This window comes from Sarcophilus harrisii, chromosome 4 (assembly GCF_902635505.1).
Source record: "Sarcophilus harrisii chromosome 4, mSarHar1.11, whole genome shotgun sequence".
In the NCBI taxonomy this organism is placed as follows: domain Eukaryota; kingdom Metazoa; phylum Chordata; class Mammalia; order Dasyuromorphia; family Dasyuridae; genus Sarcophilus; species Sarcophilus harrisii.
The window spans coordinates 394,706,686-394,728,969 of NC_045429.1; the positions used below are offsets into that span (position 1 = coordinate 394,706,686).

A 22,284-nucleotide genomic window follows, 5' to 3' on the forward strand; every position below is an offset into this window, starting at 1 on the left:
AATATCACTAATAGTGGCTTTAGTAATCACATCCATTGCCAATTCTTTCAGTACTTTAATAAAGATATAGTTCATTTGGATCAGGTGACTGGAATCCATTAAGGCTACTAAGTGCATTCTTACTATATCCTATTTATCTAGGGTATCAACTCTCCTTTAATGAAGGTCTTGGACTAAGGCCTCTTCCAGTTTTCAATCCTACAATTCTAGGGACAAGGGTTATATCTGTAACTCAAAGGTTCTTAGCAACATTTTTTTTTGGGGGGGGGGTTGTTCTTTTAGCTTACAGATCCACCCAAAAGACTTAGGGGAAACTATACAAGTTCCTCTGTCAAAAACATCTTCTCCCTCCTCCTTCTACCTTTACCTCTGTGCCCCATACATCTTTGCTGAAAAGGATGGTAGATTAAATTTTTTTCTCTCTCTGAATTTTTGCTATTCTATGAGTTTTCCCCAAGTCTGTAATATATGCAGTTTCTCAGACAAGATAAGAACCAGTTTCAAAGATTTTCAAGTCTTTTGGTGGCATCTTAATCATAAAAGATAAGACCAAAATCTCGAGTCCCTTTTCTTATACGTGCCCTTATTCCCCTTTAGGTATTTTCTCCCTTCCCAGCTACCGCTATGCATGCATTCTTCCAAAAGACTATCATTTTCCCAAAACCTCCAAGAAAAGAAAAATTTAAATACAGTGCGTGTTGAATTATTTTTTCCTTGCTCTCTCATCTAACAAAGAAAGGAAATGAAATGATGTAGCACCTACAATATTTATGTTCCTTAATTTTGAACTCATTAGTCACTTAGTCCCCCATCTTGTAGATGAAGAAAAAGAGTTTAAGTGACCCTGTCTAAGATTACACATAAGTCTCTATTATCTATCCTGTACCCCCTTATTACTTGACTGAGAATTGGAATCCAGGTCCTTCCTGATTACAAATTCAATTTGTTTTTCCACTATGTCAAGTTGCCTGTTTTGAAACTCCATCAAATGACCGAGTCCTTTTTTTCAATTCTATTTTTTTAGTCAGCAGCAGTTTTAAACACTAATTTACTATAAAACCTAATACACTGAGCTGAATATGCCATTCCCCTATGCGAAAACCTGCAATGGCTACTATTTCTAGGATGAGTCCATCACTTAGCTCCTCTTCTCTTGCCAGTCCCCTTTACAAAATCTGTGATCCAGCCCATTTGGACCACTAGCCATGATCCTAGCTCGATGTTTCAAACTTACCCAATTCATGTAAAATAGTCTTTCTGACTGAAAGGGGCTTTTTTGCTCATTGCCAACCCTTGAGATCTGTCTTCCTACTTTGTCTTGGCTTAAGCACCATCCTTCTATGAAGCACCTCCCAAGTGCTAGTACTGCACCCAACACTGTTGCACCCATTGCCACCACCATTCCCACACCTCAGTACAATAGTGGAACTCCTCAGAAGCAGGAACTGATTTATTTTTATTTCTTTATCTTCAGCACAATACCTTGAATATGGTAGATTAAGAAAATATTATTAAGAATTTTTGCTTAAGTGATTGAACCAATATGCTAGCATCTCATTTAAATCTAGATTTACTTGCTAACTTTTCTCTGACAGTGATATTTTCACGGTATTAAGGAAGAAAGCAACCAGTGGCAGAAAGAAACCAATTCCTGGTACCTTTGTCTTAGTTTTAACTCTTCAGTTTATTTACTGGCAAAACGGAAACTATAATTCTTTTATTCCTCCCCAGTTGGCTCTTTATCTTTCTCCACAGAAGCAGTTCCAAAACTTGGCCTTTATTCATCAAGCCTCCCACACCTCTCCCTCCCTCATCCCCGTCTACCTCAAGAGAGAATCTAGCCTCTTTATTGAGAAAACTGAAGCCGGAGTTCCCTTTTCTATTTTTCTCTTCATGTCAAAAAGCCTTTGACATCATTTCTTACTCTTTTCCCCCAGGCGGATAAGATGGCCCTTCTTGCCAAAGACAACCCCTCTTCATATTCCTTTGATCCCACTCCATCCTGTTTTCTCCAACATATCAGATGCAATAATCCTTTCTTCTCTCTCCCCACTGTCTCATCTTCAACCTCTCTACTTTATTAGTTTCTTCCCTGATGCCTACAAATGAGCCATCTCCTCAGTTCTTAACAAGTCTTCACAAGACTATCATTCCACTCAAGTTATTGACCTAGTTTTTCCTTGGCCAAATCACTTAGAAAAAAGTGGGTTGCCTTCACTTCCTTTCCTTTCATTCATTAACTTTTCAGCCCTTTGCTATCTGGCTTCTAACCTTCTTCTAATCTATGGAAACTATTTGCTGTAAAGTTACTCATAATCTAATCATTACGAAATCTGATGGTCTTTCCTCAGTCCCCAATCTCCTTGCCCTCTATTGCATTTGCTATTATTGCTCAACTTCTCTTCACGGGATTTGGGGACATTCTTTATTCTGTTTTCTAATAGCTCACCAGCTTTGACTGTGGGTACTTCCCAGCCGTCTTCTCCATCTTGGAAGTTAGACTTCTCTCTGTACTTTCATGACCACCTTAACAACTGTAGATTTGATTTCCCTTTGCAGATAACTTTATGATCTGTATATTTAATTCCACTCTTACTCCTGAGCCCCAGTCCTAAATCAGATGCCCTTGGAACATCTGAAATTCAGACAAACCATCCCTCTTCCATATTTCTTCTGCCAAAAGTACCATCTTCTAGTTTCCAATTGCAATGTTCTTCACCCCACATATGGAGTTGGTGGCCAAACCTTGTTATTTCTAACATCTCCACATCTCTGTTAAGCTTAAATTTTTCTATTTATAACTACCATTTTATCAAGATTCATCTCCAATAGCCTAATTGGGCCCCCTTTTTCAAATTACTCTTCACTTATCCTCCACACATTTGTCTGGAACATAGTAGACATTTCATAAATGCTTGTTTCCTTCCTTCCTTCTTAGATAGTCTTCAGACATCTGAATGAATATTTAACCCAGATAATTCTACTCCTAGCAACAAGAAGGTGAATTTTGTATTTTTTTAAAATGAGTAATCTGAAAATGGTGCTCTGGTAAAAAAAAGGAACAATCCTAAAACTGGAATTGTACTGTATAAATCAACCTTTAACATGAGACCTTCCTTAAATAAACAGAATTATTTAAATTAGTAAGGAAAAAAAGGAAAACCAGCATTTACTCAATTCCTGGACCCCTTCCCTAGATAAAACTTTGAAGAATTAAGTTCCTTGACAGAAAACTTAAAATTTATCTTTCTACCCATGAACACCAAGCTTTTATTAACGCATACCATGATCTTTACCTGTGATAGCTTTGGATCTTTTTCTCTATTCTGAATGACCTCATTAACTCCCATGGGCTCAATTATCACCTGTACACAAATGATTCCCACATCTAAATGATTTAGATTTAGCTTTTCTTCTTTCATTCCCATGTCATAAGCAGCCTATTGGACATCTCAACCTGGATATCCTTTCAACAACTCAAATTTAGCATATTGAAAACATAATTCATCTGTCCCCAAGGCCCAATCTATGACTCAACTTCCCCACTTTTCAAAGCCATTATCTTTCTAGTCACCCAGGTTTCAACTTCATTGTAATCAATTCTTTGAGTTCCCTGCTCCCATAGCCAATTACTTGCCAATTCTATCCATTCTACTTTCAGGGCTCTTATTTCATCTTCTCTATACCCACAACCACCACAAGTCTAACCTCTCACTTGGAGGAGCCTTTGCATTTGCCTCTGTATCTCCAATCTATCCCTTCTCCACACAAGCTGCCAAATGAATTTTTATGGCTTAGGTCTGACCATGTCATTCTGTGATTCAAGTTCCAGAAGCTTTCTGTCACTTGTAAAGCCTTTCATGAACTTTATTTTACTTTTCCAACAGTATACTATGTTGCCTATACCGTTTTCCACATAACTTTTCCTCCTATCCCTATGCTTCCCTATTTTTAACATATTCAAGATGCTTTCTTCAAGCAAGCTCCAGCACCACCTTAAGTGACAATGAACCTTCTTTTTAGGTATTCCTGCCTGCTTGTGCCCAACTTTCCAGACATTCCCTCAAATAGAGGAACTGCCTTTCCCCCCACCCCAGAACTCCTAACCTCTCTGAATGACCTACTATCCCCAGGACTTAAGTGCTAACAAAATGTTTGTTAATTGAGCTTTATGTGGTTTGTTTTAGGCGTTTTCAGTATGGGTATAGCAATTCAAAAATGAAAACGCGTGGATACCTTACTGAACTTGAGTAGACTGGCCCCAAAGGAAAGAAAATTATCTCCTTCCTTTTCTTGGAAGCCAATGACAAGGAGATTAAGGTGCATGGGGTTAGATTAAGACATTGTGTGGAGAGGAATAATACAGGAATTTATTTTGCTTGACTGTACATATTTGCAGAAAGGTTTTGTTCTCCATCTCATTAACCCACTCCACCCCCAAAGCAAGGAGGTGGGAAAGAGAAAATTCTTATAAAAAAAAAAAATTTTTTTTAAAGTCTGTTTCCAAGGCAGGCTTACAGGATGGAGTATATATAGTGTAAAAAAAAAAAAAAAATAGCACCACTAAAATATTTTTAAAAGTGTCCCCAAATAATTTTACCCTCTAAGTTCCTGTACTCTAATCAAGGTCAGTGAGTAAATTATTGAGGTTTTTTATTGTTGAAATAGTGAAAAATTTAAATGGTTTTATAAATGTCACAAACGTTTATCACTTCAGTGGTCAAAATTAGGTTTCTCTGCTATATGTGAATGAAAAGTCATATTAAAAACTTCAAGGTTTTTAATCAAGTCAATGATTCCTAAACTTGAATATCTATTCTCATAGAACATACTATATAGATATAAATATTGTTACATATTATATATAGATACAAATATTATTATATATTATATATAGATATAAATATTATTTTACTATATTACATGATAACCATGATAAGGAGATAATAATTACTGTGGGCTGGATGAGAATGATCATATTATTTTATCTATTCTAGAAAGTACCTAGAAAATGACCAGCCTATGGTTCATATAGTGTTCAAAAAAAATATTTATTTATAAAAAATACAATGAGATCAGTTTATGCTGAGAAATGCAGCAATAAATACAGCTGAAGAAAACAAAAGCAACAACTCTACATTAATACATTGGCACAAACAGGAAGAGTAAATGCACTGTCCAATCCTAAAACTTCTGCAGGCTCATACTGTACAAGCTCCTTTAGTAACACTACTTTTTAAGTGTCTGGTCAGCTTAGGCATTAGAATGAATACACATTTAATCACAAATGCACATTGATCATGACTTTATTTAAAAATTAGCAAACAATACTGTAGAAACAATGATATTTAAATCTCTAAAATGCTGCATCTCAGATTTAGTTGGCAAAAAACACATTTAACAATAAGCATGAAAGTTTCAGTCTTCCATGTAGAAACCAGATACTAAACTGTAAAAAAAAAATAAAAAAAAAAAAGAGAGAGAGAGAGAGAAAGAGAGAGAGAGAGACAAGTTTCATGTGGTCCATAAAATACCAGTTTAAAGTAGATTGTAAAAATGCATAGATCTTTAATAAAAGAACTGGCTGTACAAGAGTGCTCCCCTTTCACAGTATTCCTTTTTACTTCATATGCAAATTATTGGTTATGCTGTAGAATATAACTGTTACAGCACTAAAAGGCATCTATTTAGGGAAGAGGCAGAAAAAGGAAAAAGGAATGTATGTAAGGCAATATTTCTTTTAAGTATAATAAGCATAATAGTGTTTTAGGAAGACGAGATAAAAATTACACAAGGCTAGCTTGGTTTTCACTGAATAAAACAATGGACTAATACTGAGCTTTTTTTGTGCAAATCTAATAATCAATGCCCTGGTCACTATATTCGTAATCTCTTGGACAGTCATCTTGGTACTCCACATGATATTCATCTGGATATTCTGCCTGATAATCATTATCACTGATTTCAGACCCATTTGTTCCTGTTCCTTGGCTTCCATTATGTATTACAGGTTCTGTTGGTGCAGCACAGTATTTGGGATCATATACTTGTCGCCCGAGCCCATAGACACTCATTCCTTTCTGGGAAGCAACTTTGTTGGTACCCATCTGTAGTGAAATTGTTGAGTTGTCCACTGGTTGTAATGTTAGCTTCTGGTCATAGATATCTCTTCTGGTACCTGGTGCTAACATTCCAGCCTGGTATAAAAATATTCAATAGGAGGCAAAAAATCAGACTAGAATCTGAAATAAAATAAACCTCTGTGAACAAGTCTGGGATTCTTACAGCAAAATGTTCTTCCCAGGATACTAAGTACTCAAGTTAAAACATTCTTACTGGAATAAAAGTTAGCATGAACCCTGTTTAGTTACTAGACATAACAAGATCCAGTATGCAACAGGGACTTCACAAATATTTGTTGATGTAAAGAGCACATTTCCTGATAATAAAAACCTATACCTTTAAAAGACTAACACTGTGCTATATGCCCTAGAATGTATTTTAAAAAACTGCAATAATCCCTACCAAGGAATTTTAAGCATAGGATTTTTCAGAAGCTTATCCTTTTTTCCCCCACCACAAACTTCCTGTTTTCAAAAAAGAATTGCATTTCATTCTGAAGTTCAGGTTTTCTACAATGAAGATATTTCTATCTTGTTCAATCATAAAACTTATAAGCATATCGGACTATTTGTTAACTTTGACTATTAAAAAAAAAATACCACTTACCTGACTGGCTCCTTTGTTAGTACCCATCTGCAGACTAATTGTTGTCTGGTCAAAGGGCTTGTCAGTTTGCATTTTGGGATCATAAAGATGTCTCCTAGTGCCATAGGCAGTCATTCCTGCCTGGCTGGCACATTTGTTGGTTCCCATCTTTTAAGAAAAAAAAAAAAAATTCATAGTTACAATTATTAAAAAAAAAAAAAATTCATAGTTACAATTATTTTTAAAAAAGCCAAAAATTATTTAGAAGATAAGCTTTTAAGAATTATATTACTATTAGTGAAATGTGATTCTAAATCCATTCTCAAAGAAAGGCTATCCCTGTGTTATAGATTAAAGTCTCTAAGACCATAATGTTTTGGCAAATAACACTAAGCCTGGTTTTATAACTAAGGTTTCTTTAATTATTTCAAGGATCACTGAATTCTACAAAACAAAAATTAATCTGAATTTTACTTTAATGACATTCAGCACTTTGAAGCAAAGTGTTGAGGCTCTCCTTGTTTCATTTCTCAAACCTCAAAAAGAATGAAAATAACTTGAAAGTTTATAATGGGGAAATCAAGTCAAAACAAACAAACAAACAAAAACTCAAGTTACTTTTCTGTCCACCAGGGCTCTCTTAAGCCAGATCCCTATAAGACCTTTTGTACAAAAGTGGAACACCACATCACGTATGTTCTTAAGGAGACAAAAGCTCTTTACATTAACACTGAAGCACACCTTATCTTTTGGGTGGGTTCGCCTGTTTTTTGTTTTTATTTGCCTCAGTTTTAAAAGGCTGTTATGTGTTCGGTGTTTGGGCCACAGGAGCAGAGAAGAGAAAGCAGGAAAAAATGAAGAAAAAGGCTGAAAAAGTCAAGCCTCGAAGCAAAGCATTCAATTCTTTACTGGGAATGTCAGTTTATTTGTGTCATAGCAATAACTGGCAAGTGTATCTGCAGGATAATTTTAAGATGTATCAACATATTCCCAGCTCTGAAGTAACATTTTTTTTTTCTTTTTGAGGGTGAAGATGTTTCAATGACTTCAGAAGTCACAACAATAAAGAAAATTTAGGTCTGAGTGAGAGTAGTAAGGTTGCTGATAACAAAAGTGTAGTTTTAGTCCAAAATATATCTAAGACTTTTGTAAGAATGTATTGCTGTGAGGAACTACACATTTTTAATATTTGGTCTACCTTCTCAGGAATATTTTAAAATTGCAGATTCAGATTAAATTACTGCACCCATTTCAGGGTCTCCAGGCCCTCATTCTCATCCTCAAGCCCACTGATGCTTTCAGTCTGATCTTACATATAGAAAAATGACTGTGAACTAAGATATGCAGCCTGGATTATCAGACCAGTTTGACCAACACAATCTACAACAAGTACAAGCAGAAATCTCCTTTAAAAAATGCCTTTGGTACAAGACAATAAAATCACAAAGGAATGTCCTTCATAATTTTACAAACATTCGTTTTAGTATGGTGATGTCAGAAAATGACAACCATTTCCATAAAGTAGTATACCATCTGAAGCATAGGGCATGCGATCTGCTTAAAGAACTGAGCTAATGCTTTTAAGCATCTGAGGTCTACATGATGAGCAACCCTCAAGTTTCTAAGCATATGACTACAAAAATTATTTGCCAAATGGAATTTTCCCCAGATTCTTTAAACTTGGTTCCATTTGCCTAGATATTCCTAATGTCTAAAAAAGGAAGGCTGCTTAGCAAGTTTTAAATACATTTAAATCTTAAGTTGAAATATTTACATTTTAATCACTTGTATGAGTATAAAACTTTGCAAAAAATGAATTTCCTTAAAATAAAAATCATCTTCCATTAACAGAAACATTTCAAGTATTTTTTTTGAGGAGGGATTGTTAAGTCAGTCACACTGTAAACAGTTATCTTTCTAACACCTTAAGTTTGATTTTCAGGTAAATATTACCTTCAACATGTCATATCTTGCTGGGTAATAATTCAGAAGACATCTCTAAGTTTATCCCATCCAACAATTCATAAGGAGCTTTTTTATGACTTCTTCATCCTCCCTCCCACCTCCTCACCACCCCCTAACCTCCACCTTATGGAAATAAAGCTCAGCAGAATGACAGAAAACATATTGCCTCCTTTTAACATATTAAAGAATATACAAAAATTAAAGTATGGCTATTTTAAATAGAAGGAAAATGTGCTTTAGGAAGCATACGTAAACTACTTTAGGAAAAATACATAAAATGCCATATGCTCCTTACCTGCAGGCCAATTACACTTTGTCCAGCTTTCAGTTTTCCTTCATCAAAGCGTCTCGCTTGCTTTTCTGCATATTTGACGCCAATGTCAATTGTTGTATGGAACCCTTTTGTTTTAGCCTAGATGTAGATAAACAAACAGATTGATTTCACCTACATCATGACTTTATACCAACAGAATCTTAACAATGGAAGGGGAAAAATGACACTACACTAAGAAGAATTAAGGTACCAAAACATTCAACTTACTTATATAGTTCTTTTAAAAGGCCAACAGCAGAGTATTTTACCTGATCTTTGAAATATGGGACAAATTCTCTGAACAAATCACACTAATATTACAAGAATCCTCTGTATGGGGGCAGCTAGATGGTGCAGGGAGGGAGGGAGGGAAGGAAGAAGGGAAGAAAGGAAGGAAGGGAGGGGGGGAGAGAGAGAGAAAGAAAGAAAACAAGATTCCTTTGGAGCTGTTCATTTTTTTGCTGAAAGTTATTTTCTCCAAATCTTCAGTATAGCAATCTATCCCCAACAGTTAATTTTATACTAGTTAATAGATATATACATACCAGACCTGCTAAAGCTACCAGAGTAGTCTGAACTTGGGTCATGTTTCCATTCTCAAAAAGATCATTTGCTTCAAAGATGTCATGTGGCTTCATACCATAAGCCTGAATGGCTTTGATAAAATTGCCAATGTTCTCCAACTGAAAAAGGAAAGACAATTAAGTTAAATTTTTGGAAGTAAACAGTTTAGTGTAAAAAAAAAAAAAAAAAAAAAAAAATCAGCCTAATGATACATATAATGGTCTGTCTAAAAACATCTAGAAAAGAAACTTGTCTAAGAATTCTTGACTGACTAGAAAGAATTACATGCTGAGTGAATTAAGTAGAACCAGGAGAACACTGTACACAGTGACAGCAAGGTCAGGTGATAATCAACTATGATAGATTTAGCTCTTCTCAGTAATGCAGTGATCCAAGACAATTCCAATAGACTTGGGAAGGAAAATGTCATCTGCATCCAGAGATAGAACTATGGAGACTGAACATAGTGTTTTCACCTTTTTATTTGCTTTCTTGTGGTTTTTCCCCTTTTGGCCTGATTTTTCTTGCACAATATGACAAATATGGAAATATGTTTAGAAGGATTATTCATGTATAACCTATATCAAATTACTTGCTGGGGAGAAAAAAACCTGGAATGCAAAATCTCAAAAATAAATGTCAATAATTATCTTTACATGTGTTTGGAAAAATAAAATGTTACTGAGACAAAAAAAAGAGATGGAATCATCACTCAGCTTTCAAACCTCAGGGTCAGCATTGATGCTATACTTTCTCACTCTTCCATCTAATCCATTTGTCTCATATATGCCCTGTTCATTCTCGAACACTGCCAAAACCGTGGTCCAGACCCTCAATCTGCCTTGAGTTCCCCCACCTCTAGACCATTCTCCACTCAGCTGTCTCAAAACTCTAGAAGGGAATATCTTTGGCATCCCAAGTCCTTCATGAGCCGGCACACTCCTCCCACCTCACCCAAGACCTGACACTTCCCTCCACACATTCGGGCTTCCCTAATGCTCCTCCCACAAGACACTTCCCTCTACCAAGAAATTTTGGCTGAAATCCTCGCTAAAATCCCATCAACTGCAGCATGACTTTTCTGGGTTTTCTGTATTTCCCTATATTGATCTATATTGAAAGACAATCAAGTTAAATTTTTGAACTAAAGCACACATTTATATGACTACAAAAATTTATTTTTTGATCATCTCGTTTATTTTGTACAATAATGTTTACACGTAGTTTTTTTGCATATTGTATCCTTGACTGAGATCCTTGAGAGCAGGAATTTTCTTTTGTCTTTCCTTGGTACAACCACCACTTAAGTGCGGTGTCTGGCATACAGTAGGTGCTAAATACTTGTTTGCTGACCTGACTTACAACACCTACTGTGTGCTATTCACAACGGACAAGACATAAGATAGGATCTTCTAATCTAAAGGAATATAAACAGATGTGGCAGCATCTTCCAAATGGTGTGTAAAATAACAAAATCATCAAATCAAATTACTAGCATTAAAGACAACTTTTAGAAGTTGTGCCAGTCCAAAGAATTCAAAGAAAAAAAGAAATTCCACAAAGGAGGGGCTACGAATTATATTTTCAAGTTAGGCTTTTGACAGGCAGAGGCAGACAATGGGAAGACAGCACCATTTCAGGTGAAAGAGCAGACTAAGTGGGGCCCGTTCAGGGTGGCATAGGCAACAAAGACAGGCGGCCACAGAGGGACAGGGTAGGGATCGTTAATCTGAGAGCACTGAAGGGGGGGAAAGACTGTGGCAGAAAAGGAAAGGCATTTGGGAGGATCCTGGTCAAGGGATTGAGGATCTGAACTGAAAAAAGAGGCAATAAGGCAGCTAAGTAGCACAGTGCAAGATCATTGCACCTGCAGACAGGAAGCTGAAGGTCAAACACAGACTCAGACATCACCAGGGGTATGATCCCTGGCAAGTCACTTTATCTCTTCCTATATCCCCCATGGGTAAAACAAGAATAACAGCAACTAGTCGCTGCAGTGAGGGTGAAGATCGTGTGGGCTCAATGCTGAAAAGTGCTTTACAAATCTTAGTGGGTCATATGAATAAAAGCTAGCATTTTTATTTATAGAATGGGTAGTAGAAAAATATGTGATGGTAAAATTTACAATAAGGTGCAAAGGAGTGAAAATATGGGTGAAGAATGAGTAATCAGTGAAGATCAAGATTTCAGTCGGCATAAAAAAGCACAATGTTTGGAAATAAGAGGGAATGACTCTACAGGCCTTTCAGAGAAGCTAAATTAGATATACTCATCAAATGTGCATATGATAAATCTGCTAGGGCTTGCTTTTTAAGTTGGACAAAATTAGTATTCAAAAATATTCTGGAGAGTTAGAAAGATGGACATGTTTAACTAATGAGATCATGATTACTTCTATAAAATCTATTCTAGTGTTCCAACTTTTCAAATGCTAGAGAATTAGGATGTGAATCATGACTGCTAATGACATAATAAAATTATAAGTTGCCATTAGTGTTCAAAACAAAAATGTGGGTGTGAATCTAGAGAGGGAGAAGAGTCAATAACGTATAATTTTAAGCTCTGCCTTTTAAAAGTAATATTTGTAAAATAGTTTTGCTAGAGAAAGCAACCAGGATGGCAGTCCTATAATGAAGGATAGCTTAAAGACCTCTGGGCTGTTCAGTCATGGCTGCAAATCTTCAAGTACATAAAAGATAAAAGTAAACTTGAGGAAGACAGATTTAGATTGAGGAATAAAAATTTTAATCATTCAAACAGGTCTTTGAACACTTCCCAGTGGCAAACATGATCAGGTAAAATTACTATTTATTTTATTTTATTACAATTTCCAAAACGTGTCTGAATACTGCCCGAGTGAAGAGGCAGCAAGGTACTAGTTACAAAGGCCTGGGGACTCAGCTTAACTCCCTTCTGCCCCAGAATGCAGCGGACTTTAGACAAGCTGCTTAACCACTCAGTGCCCAAGAAACAGAGTGATGTTCGATAAATCTGTAATCATGAAGTCTGGGAATGCTTCAGTACTTTTGTTAAAAGGAAATGATTACTCAAATTTTTGACAAAATGGCTGTGCTGAAACCTAACTCACAAGTGTTCATTACACAGAAATCAACCAAAACTTCTGACCTGTATGTTTTGTGTTTTCTGCTCACCTGAGGCCAGTTTAATGAAGACTCATTGACTTTCTTCACTGAACCTGGCTGAAGCTTGTTTATAAGTCTGAAAAGAAAAAAAAAAAAAAAAATTAAATTAGCCACACACAAAAAGCAGAAATAAAAGTACTAAACTTATGTGATTCTGATTCTTAAAGTAATTAGGTAAAAAGAGTTTTGACTTGGAGCAGAGAAAGACAGATACACAAAGAAAAGTAAAAAAAAAAAAAAAAACAGACAAGTTGGGACTATCAGGAATAAATCTACTAAGTAAATGAATACTTACTCGCAGAGGATTATGCCATCTTTTAAGCCCAGCTGAAAGTTTGTCCCAATACTCAAGCCTGTAACTTCTTCTATCCAGTTGCGAAGATCTTCTTCTGCCTGATGGTCATACTTGGAGGCAATCTGTAAATAGACAGATATTTTAGAATTTAATTTTAAAGATCTGAAAATAATGCTGACACTGACTTTCTATTACCCATTAAGATTAAAGCTGATATTATAGAATAGTTTACCCTAGATATTTCAATGGCTGGTCTAGTCAAAATATGGCTTTACATGTATAATTGGCATCCTATTGTTTAAAAGGTGCAGAATTTATCCTGAATTTAATGACAATCTGAATAGATAGGTAAGGGGGACAGAGGGAGGGAGAAACTGGAAAATTTAAAAATTTCAAAAATGACTGCTATAGTAGAATTATTTAAAAATACAAAAATTATAATACAAAAAATTCTATTACTCTTCAGTGAGGCTCAGGAAGGTAAAATTATTTATTTATACAAGGACTCATAGTTAATAATTGGTATAACTGGGATTCAAAACAAGCTCCTATCTCCCAAATATACTGCTTTTTCTCCCAAACAGCATTATCACAAAGTAACAAAATTAAAGAAAAATTTTCTTCTAAACATCCAGGGCCATGCAAAAATTTAAAGTCAAATTGATATGGAAAGCAAAATGAAAATGAACAAGTAATTTAGAAAGCTAGATGACTAGTTAAGTACTAAATTCAAGATAAATTCTGCACCTTCAAAATAAATGTCAGTAACACTTAAAATTATGTTCTAGTTCTTTTATCCATTCAATAAATGAGTTGAGTAATACTATGCAAATAGTACATCAGTGTATGAAACATAACCCAACATACTTCAAAACACTATAGATCAGTTTTTTCCATAGATGACCCTGTCATCCTTAAAGAAAATGCGTATTATGGTCAGCAAATAATAATTTAAAAGTTACCAAAAAACAATCCCTAAGTTCTTTTAAACAAAATTTTGGGTTCTGTGTGCACTCCAATTTGTCATCTGTAAATCATTTGGGGCTTTTCTTCTTTCTTTGTTTTTTTAAAAATATCTCTTCATATAACCCTTGACCCACCCCCCCTCCCTCCAAAAGAGCCATCCCATATAATAATGCTATAACAAAGAGTATCTTTTTGGAAGAGGAAAAAGATAACTAGCTGATACATTGAAAAAGCCCAAACACTTGCGCAATGAGAAAGACTTGTAGACCTCCCACCTGTGCTAGCAGTGGGAGGGAGGTGTTTTCTGGTATTTTCATTTGAGTCTCACTTGATCTTCATAATATTGTTACATTTACTTTGGATATTTTGCTGTTACTGTGTTTTTTCCATTTACATGGGAAGTGTGGGAATGTTCCCCCCCACAAAGGGCCATTTGGATATTTATAACACCACTCACAGGCCATACAAAATTAGCCAGCTACAAAACTCAAGCAGTGGGAAGTCATTGTTCCTAGTTTTCAACCTGAAGTCCATGGACCTGACATTCCCCCATTCCCGATTTACACTGTCATAATCACGGTTTGCCATTTTCTTGGCTCTGCCTATTTCACTCTACATCACTTCATGTAGCTCTTCCCATGTTCCTGTGTTTATCACATTCATCATTTCTTAGAGCACAATATTCCATTACATTCATGTATGACAATTTGTTTAGTTACTCAAGTATACCTACTTTCACTAATGAGCTATCATAAAAAGTACTGTTACAAATATTTTGGGGTATAGCATCAAATGCTCCAAGTGCCATAATTTCTCAAAGAAAATGATTTTAGATATTTATTCAGTAGGATTATAGCTGTTGGGCAGATGGATAATACAGTGGGGGTAGGGGGCTCTGGACAAAGTATCTGAATTCAAATCCTGCCTCAAACACTTCCTTTCTGACAAATGTGTATCATTTGTGCCCACAGCTGTGTATCATTTGTGATCAATCAACTGTGCTGATAAACTTAGTTTACAAGACAGTCTCAATGACATCCATTATTACTCAAAAGCTATTGGCCTAATAATACACATGGGCAAACTATATGATGAAAAAGCTCCAAAATATGGAATCTAGCTGTCTTACTGGGCACATGTGCACTGGAAATGACAGCAACTAGAAAACCAATAGTACTCTCTCCTGCCACTGGCCAGATGACCTTCCTTGGTCAACCACTCCCTTCATTTTTAAATTAAGGGGGACTAAACCAGAGGGTCTCAAAGGGCCCTTTCAGCACTCAATCCATGATCCCATCATGTGAATTGTTTCCTAGTGCAAAAGCTTCCCTTAGCAACCCAAGATTTAACTGATATAATGCATGATTCCAAAAGGACCAAGAGAACTCCCAAACTGCCTACCTACTGATCTCCATACCCAGTGAAGAAAGAGAACAGGCAAAGATTACATGATTTAACACACAGATTTATTCAGAAAGTGCTAATGGAGAAAATGCTGGTGGGAAAGTAACTCACAGTACTGGAAGGAGATACAAAAGCTATTTCCAGGTACTGGCAGGCTAGAGACTTCCCCCTGAGGGCAGTGGGCTGAGGAAACAGGGGCTGGAAGTTCTCCTCCTTGGGAAGCTCCAAACAGAGGCCCAAGACTCTCTTCAGAGACAGCAGCAGGGATTCTTTTTCGCTTGGGGGTTAGTTTAGCAGCTGGCTTTCCTTAAAGATGTGGATCAAGCGAGAAAACTGAGATACTAATACATTATTGGTAGAATTGTGCTGATCCAGCCATTCTGAAGAACAACTTGGGAATTATGCTCTAAAAATTATCAAACTGTCCTTTTGACCCAGCAGTGTTTCTATTGGGCTTATATCCCAAAGAGATCTTCAAGAAGGGAAAGAGACCCACATGTGCAAAAATGTTTGTGGCAGCCCTTCTTGTAGTGGCAAGAAACTAGAACCTGAGTGGATGCCCATCAGTTGGAGAATGGCTGAATAAACTATGGTATATTAATATTATGGGATATTATTGTTCCGTAAGAAATGACCAGCAGGATGATTTCAGAAAGGCCTGGAGAGACTTAGGTAAACTAATGCTGAGTGAAATGAGCAGGACCAGGAGATCATTGTACATGGAAGCAACAAGATTATACAATGATCAATTCTAATAGATATGGCTCTCTTCAACAATGAGATGATTCAAACCAGTTCCAATTGTTCAGTGATGAAGAAAGCCATCTACATCCAGAGAAAGGCCTGTGAGAACTGAGTGTGGAATACAACATAACATTCTCACTCTTTTTGTTGTTGTTCACTCGCATTTTGTTTTCTTATTCATTTTCTTTCCTTTTTGATCTGATTTTTCTTGTGCTAGATAATTGTATAAATGTTTACATATATTGGATTTAACATATATTTTAACGTATATGACATATATTAGATGGCTTGCCATCTGGGGGGAGGAGGGGAAAATTTGGAACAGAAGACTATGCAAGGTTCAATGTTGAAAAATTATTGTGCATGTTTTGAAATGATAAACTTCAAAAAAACAAAAACAAAAATAAAAAAGATATGGATCAAATTCTACCTCAGTACAGAGGAGGCTATAGTCTGGTCCTCTGCTACTAGGGCCTGCCTCTGTGGTCCCATTCCACTTATATAATCTATATAATATATATCTATCCTCTATGTTCATCATTATTTGCATTTCACCTCTCTATAACATAGAACAGTATGTTTGCCTTTCTTTTGTATTCCTACAGATGAACACAGTATGTAGCCGTGTAAGCACTAAATAAATGCTTGTTAAACTGGCTATGTTTTACTTTGTGGACAACTAACGTGTGCAAAAAAAACCCCACATTTCACCTTGCTTCCTAAATATTTCTAATTTTTCTCAAATCTTGGAATCAGACTGGAATTTTTTTTTGGTCCACAAATAAATACAGCTAATTTTCCTTTAAAAGGTGACATAGAAAAACATATTTAAAGAAAAGTAAAAAGTTTTAGGGTTTTGTTAGCAGTTTTAAAAAGAAATCACAAAATTAAGACAGGTCCTTAAGAAAAAACATTAATTCTGTACAATCTGGATTGTTTGAAGGTCCCCAGGTTTATAAATTTTAAAGTAAAAGATCTTGTGTCTTTAACTCATTCCCTTTCCCCATCACTTAAGAGTCTTCCTTCAATTTCCCAATATATTTCATTCATCTCTGCCTTAACTTGCCACAGGCATCTCAATTTTTACATGCAAAACCTCCCCCCTAAACAAACAAAAAAAACCCACCTCATTTATTATTATTCACTCCCCCCCCCAAAAAAAAATCCTACCCTTTCTTCTGAACAGAATTTTTATACAGGTCATTGGCCATATTTCTAGTCACCCAGGGTCCAACCTGAGAGTCCTCTTTACGGTTCACTTTCCCTCATTTCCAGAGATCTATCACTCAGCTGCCAAATCTTGCTTGCCCGTCCCCTAACATTTCTCTCCACTTCTTTCTACTCAATCCTGGGTTCACACCTTTTCATCATTTAGCTAGCTATTGCCAAAGTTTTCCCTCTCCTCCTACAATCAATCAATCTCTCTCCTCCAATTTATCCTTCCCATAGGGACACTGTTAAAGCACACAACTTTCCTTTGTTCAAGAAGCTTCAATAACTCCCTCTTGCCATAAGGATAAATTGTTCACCCACTAGCTCAGATACCCCATCAATGAAATAGTACAATACATGAATGAGTTAAAATTTTAAAATCAAGATAGTTTTGTCCTAAAGAGGCCTATAGTTTAGTAGGAAGACAAAACACATCTAGAAATAACAATAACACGACCCTTGCTAAATGAATGTACCAGACATCCCACTAAGGCTTAAGCCTATAAAGAAAGATTTAAACAAAACAAAAGGAAAAGCCTGGGTTTTGTCAGAAGATGAAGGATGACACTCAGTCAAGGAGGATGAAGGCCCAAAGAAGTGGCTGTGTACTCTACAGGCAGGATGCTGTAGACCTTATATGGAGTTACAGTGCTGTAGAACTGGACACTGGAACTGGCCTTTACAGAAGCAGATGTGGCCTGCCAATGGAAGGGAAACATCCTAGGAAGCACAAGCTCAGGTGCAATCATCACAGAGTGGAATGACTTCTGGATTTAGAGTCAAGGCCTGAGGCTCAAGTCCTAGCTCTGAATGAGCTTTAATGAGAACAGAGTCCTAGGGGCTCAGGGAGAACCAGTTAGCTGAAAGGTGGGGCCTCCTCTGGCTGGACCCTCTAACACCAGCAGCAGTGGGGTTTAGGAAGCGAGCGGGCTAGTGAGGGCACAAAACAGAGGAATGAAGGAGTTCCAGCCAGAACTTCTTCACAGAGAGGAAGGTAAAGTCATCTCCTGTGAGGGTGGGGTTGAGTTAGTCATGGGAAACCAGATTTGTTGTTAGAATTTATAATACATATTTTCCATACAGGATATACGATTATATTAGTTAAAACTAAATATACTGGCTATATTCCCAGGCTTACCCACAGAATTTTTTTTTAAGAAAAAGCTATATTTTAGCAGAAACTGATACTGCCCTCTAAAGATTAGATTTCTAACATTGCTTCCATAGTGAAAATGTGCTACAAGTTGGTATACCAACTGTCACAAACATCTCTTCCTGCCACCACAGAGAGAAGGTAGTGTAGATGCCATTGCCATTGATACATAGATTATATGAGGTTTAAGGCTTTCTTGTTGCAAAACTAAGAAAAAAAAAGTTGTTTCAAAGGTCAAATTACATTACAAACCAAATATTATTACCTATTTTAATTAAGGGCATTTGTTATTTTAGGGCAAGGTACAGAACAAATAACAGGAAAAAAAAAATCACACCTAATTTTAATTAAATTTTAACCTGTATCTTTCAGATACAAAGAAGGGCCCTTGAGATTATCTGTTTTTCAAATACAAAACCAAACTTTATTTGCCATTCTTAATTTGTGGGCCATACAAAAATACAGGCTGCCAAAGTCAGCCATAATTTGTCAAGCCCCGATTCTGGTCCAAGTTTCTTGTTTACACATAAGAGAAATGAGAGCTACAGAGGCTGAATATCCCATTGCCCAGCATCCCACAGCTATTGAGTTGTGGAGCCTGGATTACAATCAGGGTTTGGCCGACTGTGGTCTAGTGTTCTGTACACTGTCACATCACCTCAAATGTCCCCAAAGATAGCAGAAAAGGAGGAAAATCAAAGAATATGGAAAAACAGAGAACTAAGAGGAAAAAGACCAAAAATTAGCCCCTAAAGGATTAACAATTGATCATATATTTGGTCCAAACCTCTACTATAGTAGAGAAATGTCTACATACAAAATTTGTGTGCTTTTACGTAAATATCAGCTCTGACAAGTACATGGATATAGAATAAACATATAGACCAATCCCTCGTTTTTTGCAAATGTTCTGAAAGATGTAGTCACCTTCCCAGAGGCTCTTCCATATCAGCTAGCCAAACCTGAACTAGAACTCGTGTCAATGCTTATCACTCTACACTGTGTGGTGTTGAAAAATAAAACAGCTTTTTTACATTATATAAAAGCATTATTTCTAAATAGGTTTGATTTTAAAAATGGAACAACTACAAATCTCTCAGTGATCATAAGACAAAACCACATTATTCTTAAAACCTTGCTAACAAAAAGATGCACCTCAAAAACCTAATACTTATTTAGGAGACAAGTTTTGAAATCTTTAGAAATTTAAAATACTTGAGACTTAAATATTTAAACCTAACATTTAAACCTAAACATTTAAGTGTCTACTTCAGAGAAGATATTGTAAAGGTGCTGGGGATACAGAGATTTAAAAAACATCTTTAGAGTTCTATCCAAAATACTAAGAGTACTGAATGATACTAAGCAGATTCTTAAATGTTTATAGTTTTAATTTTATTTAACATAGTGTATGTTATAAACCCTAAAGTCCATCTCAAACAGCTACTATAGAGTTGGCAGATTTCAGGAAGCCTTCCAAAAATTGAAAAAACTTAAGTCTGCCTGTTTTAACCTAAAATACAAAAAGCCTTCACTTAACAAAATAGTAGCAGTATCCAGAAAAAAAGATAGTTAATATTATTCCAACTGGCAATTTCTTAATAATTATTATTAGAAAGGCTCTGGTTCTGTGACCAATTACACTGTAGATTTAAATCATCTAGATTTCAAATGGGAACTGTTAGAGTCACAGAATATGTTCTGCAGGCTACCTTGTGCTCTGAGGGAAATGTTTGAGATCATCTTTAAATTAATCCTTTTTTTAAAAGGAGGAAATTCATGGAGAGGAAATAAGTATCCAGAAAACCCCATGACCCTGTTTTCTTGCTCTATTTTGATGACAACATTCATTTTTGTAAAAAGTAAAAGAAATTGGTAGAAACATCATGTTGCTGTGTAATGAATAAGGGATTGGAGCCTACTATAAACCACCTGTGAGGAGTTGCCTAAATTACCAATGTCTTTGGGCCATAGTGCCTCACTGATAAAAATGAAACATTTGAACTGGATATTATTAAAGGTTATTAGCTCTCTAAAGTGAGGAGCCACAAACTCAAGACAAATGGTAGGCATGCCAGAAGAAATTTAACAAATGCCTGGAAGGGGGGGGGAAGGGAGAAATTCCCTCCCCATTACCAGTTTTTAGCAGAGGCTGCACCTGCTGCCTGGCACAACAGGGCATTAGCTGTGAGAAGCAGAGGTCGTGAAGGAAGAGGGGGGCCATGAAGAACTGGGGTGTTCAAAAGATCAACCAGGACGGTCTGCTTGTTGGTACTCCTCTCCCTCATCTCCTTTCCAAAGCCTGTGAAGGGTGTTGATGCTAAGAAGACGGGATGAACAAGGTGTCTACCCTGGCTGTACCCCCAATTTTCTCCAACTCCTGTCCCTACATACTAAAAATTCCCCATTCTTTCAATCAACCAGTGCGTGTAGAACACTGTTTCCACACTCTTGGACATCAATTCTGGGCAGGACAAAAAGAGCATTATATTGAGATCACTGCAACAGCTTCTTTGGGGCTCTTATCGTATGGTCCCAGAGCTTCTTCACATAAATTATTGCTTATCCACACTTCCTCCAAAAGGATTTTGTGAACACAAGTGCAAAAAAGACAGGTTCCTTTGGGTCAGCATGGCTTTGAGTAATCACAAGAAAATTCAAAAACAAACCTGATATTTTCAAGATCAAATGCTACACCCACAAAAGTTCTCCTATCAGGAGATTTTTATTTTTGTATATATGTCATATATGTATAATATACAATATTCCATTATATGTGCTTAATATCAACAATGTGAACATGGTTACAAATTAACCACTTTTATAATAAAAAAGCCTCTTTAGCAGAAAACTTTTTTTTTTAAAGGGCCAGAAATGATTTGCTCCTATTCTCTGTACCTGATTTCTTCCAATATTGTGAAATCAATGCCATTTAATTTGTAATGAATTTTTTTTGTCTTTTTGGCTTATAGTACATAAAAGTGGAAGAAATGATTACATGTGCTTTACTTAATTACATAGTCATTCATGCCACATTACACGTCTTACACATTATTACACATCGTGGTATGTACTACATTGCTATGAAATATAAGACTTCTTAAAGCCTTACATACGTAAATACTCTACACTTGACACTTTTACAAGTACCTGGTCTTTTATCAAGTAACCTAAATGTAAATATATATATATATATATATAGTATTTGAGAGGAAACTTTTGTTTAAAAAAATAAAAAAGACAACATACGTACATAAGCTTTTCATGTGACTGCATGGGAAACAATCTGCCTTATGCCTCCTGGAATTAAGCCTTGCTTTACTGAAACTCTTTTGTGTATTGTTACATGAAGAATGGGAATCTAGATATTTTTTTCTTTTTTCACCTTTTCATATAAATGTTTCATTTAGACTCAAGGATAGGTTAAGAATCCAAAATTATCATGAATTACTAGGAAAGTTAAATACCTCATTATTTTCATCTAGCTTCAGGATTTTATAATCCACAATACAGATGGATTTCCTAATCCCACACTTTCAAGAAGCAGAGGCTGGGTAAACAAGTCAGTGGTTCAAGTCCTGCCTCTGACACAAGTTGACTGTGACTGTCAGCAAAACCCCAAATGTCTCAGCACTAGAGGCAGTCCTCTACCTCTGTAATTGAGGGGGGACGCTGACCTCCCCTGAAAATAAGTGTCCTTACCTGGGAGTTCCCACAGGTCCAGGCAAGCCCAGCCTTTATATCAAAGAAGTCAACAAGATCACATGTACAGCACCTCACAAACCTCTCATTCCCTAGAACACCGCTCACTACACTT

The 22,284-nt window shown here is 36.2% G+C and overlaps 1 protein-coding gene across 1 annotated transcript in view; it reads right to left on the minus strand.

Annotated features, from left to right (window-relative positions):
* Positions 1-5,032: 5,032 nt before the first annotated feature.
* Positions 5,033-22,284, minus strand: part of CNN3 (calponin 3) — a 31,429-nt gene continuing 14,177 nt past the window's right edge. Inside the window, exons 2-7 of the mRNA XM_031967114.1 lie at positions 12,989-13,110; positions 12,703-12,769; positions 9,532-9,669; positions 8,969-9,085; positions 6,730-6,876; positions 5,033-6,197 (exon numbers count right to left, since the gene is read on the minus strand). Of these exons, the coding sequence (XP_031822974.1) occupies positions 5,856-6,197; positions 6,730-6,876; positions 8,969-9,085; positions 9,532-9,669; positions 12,703-12,769; positions 12,989-13,110 (933 nt within the window). The 3' untranslated portion in view covers positions 5,033-5,855. The remainder of the gene's footprint in view (positions 6,198-6,729; positions 6,877-8,968; positions 9,086-9,531; positions 9,670-12,702; positions 12,770-12,988; positions 13,111-22,284) is intronic.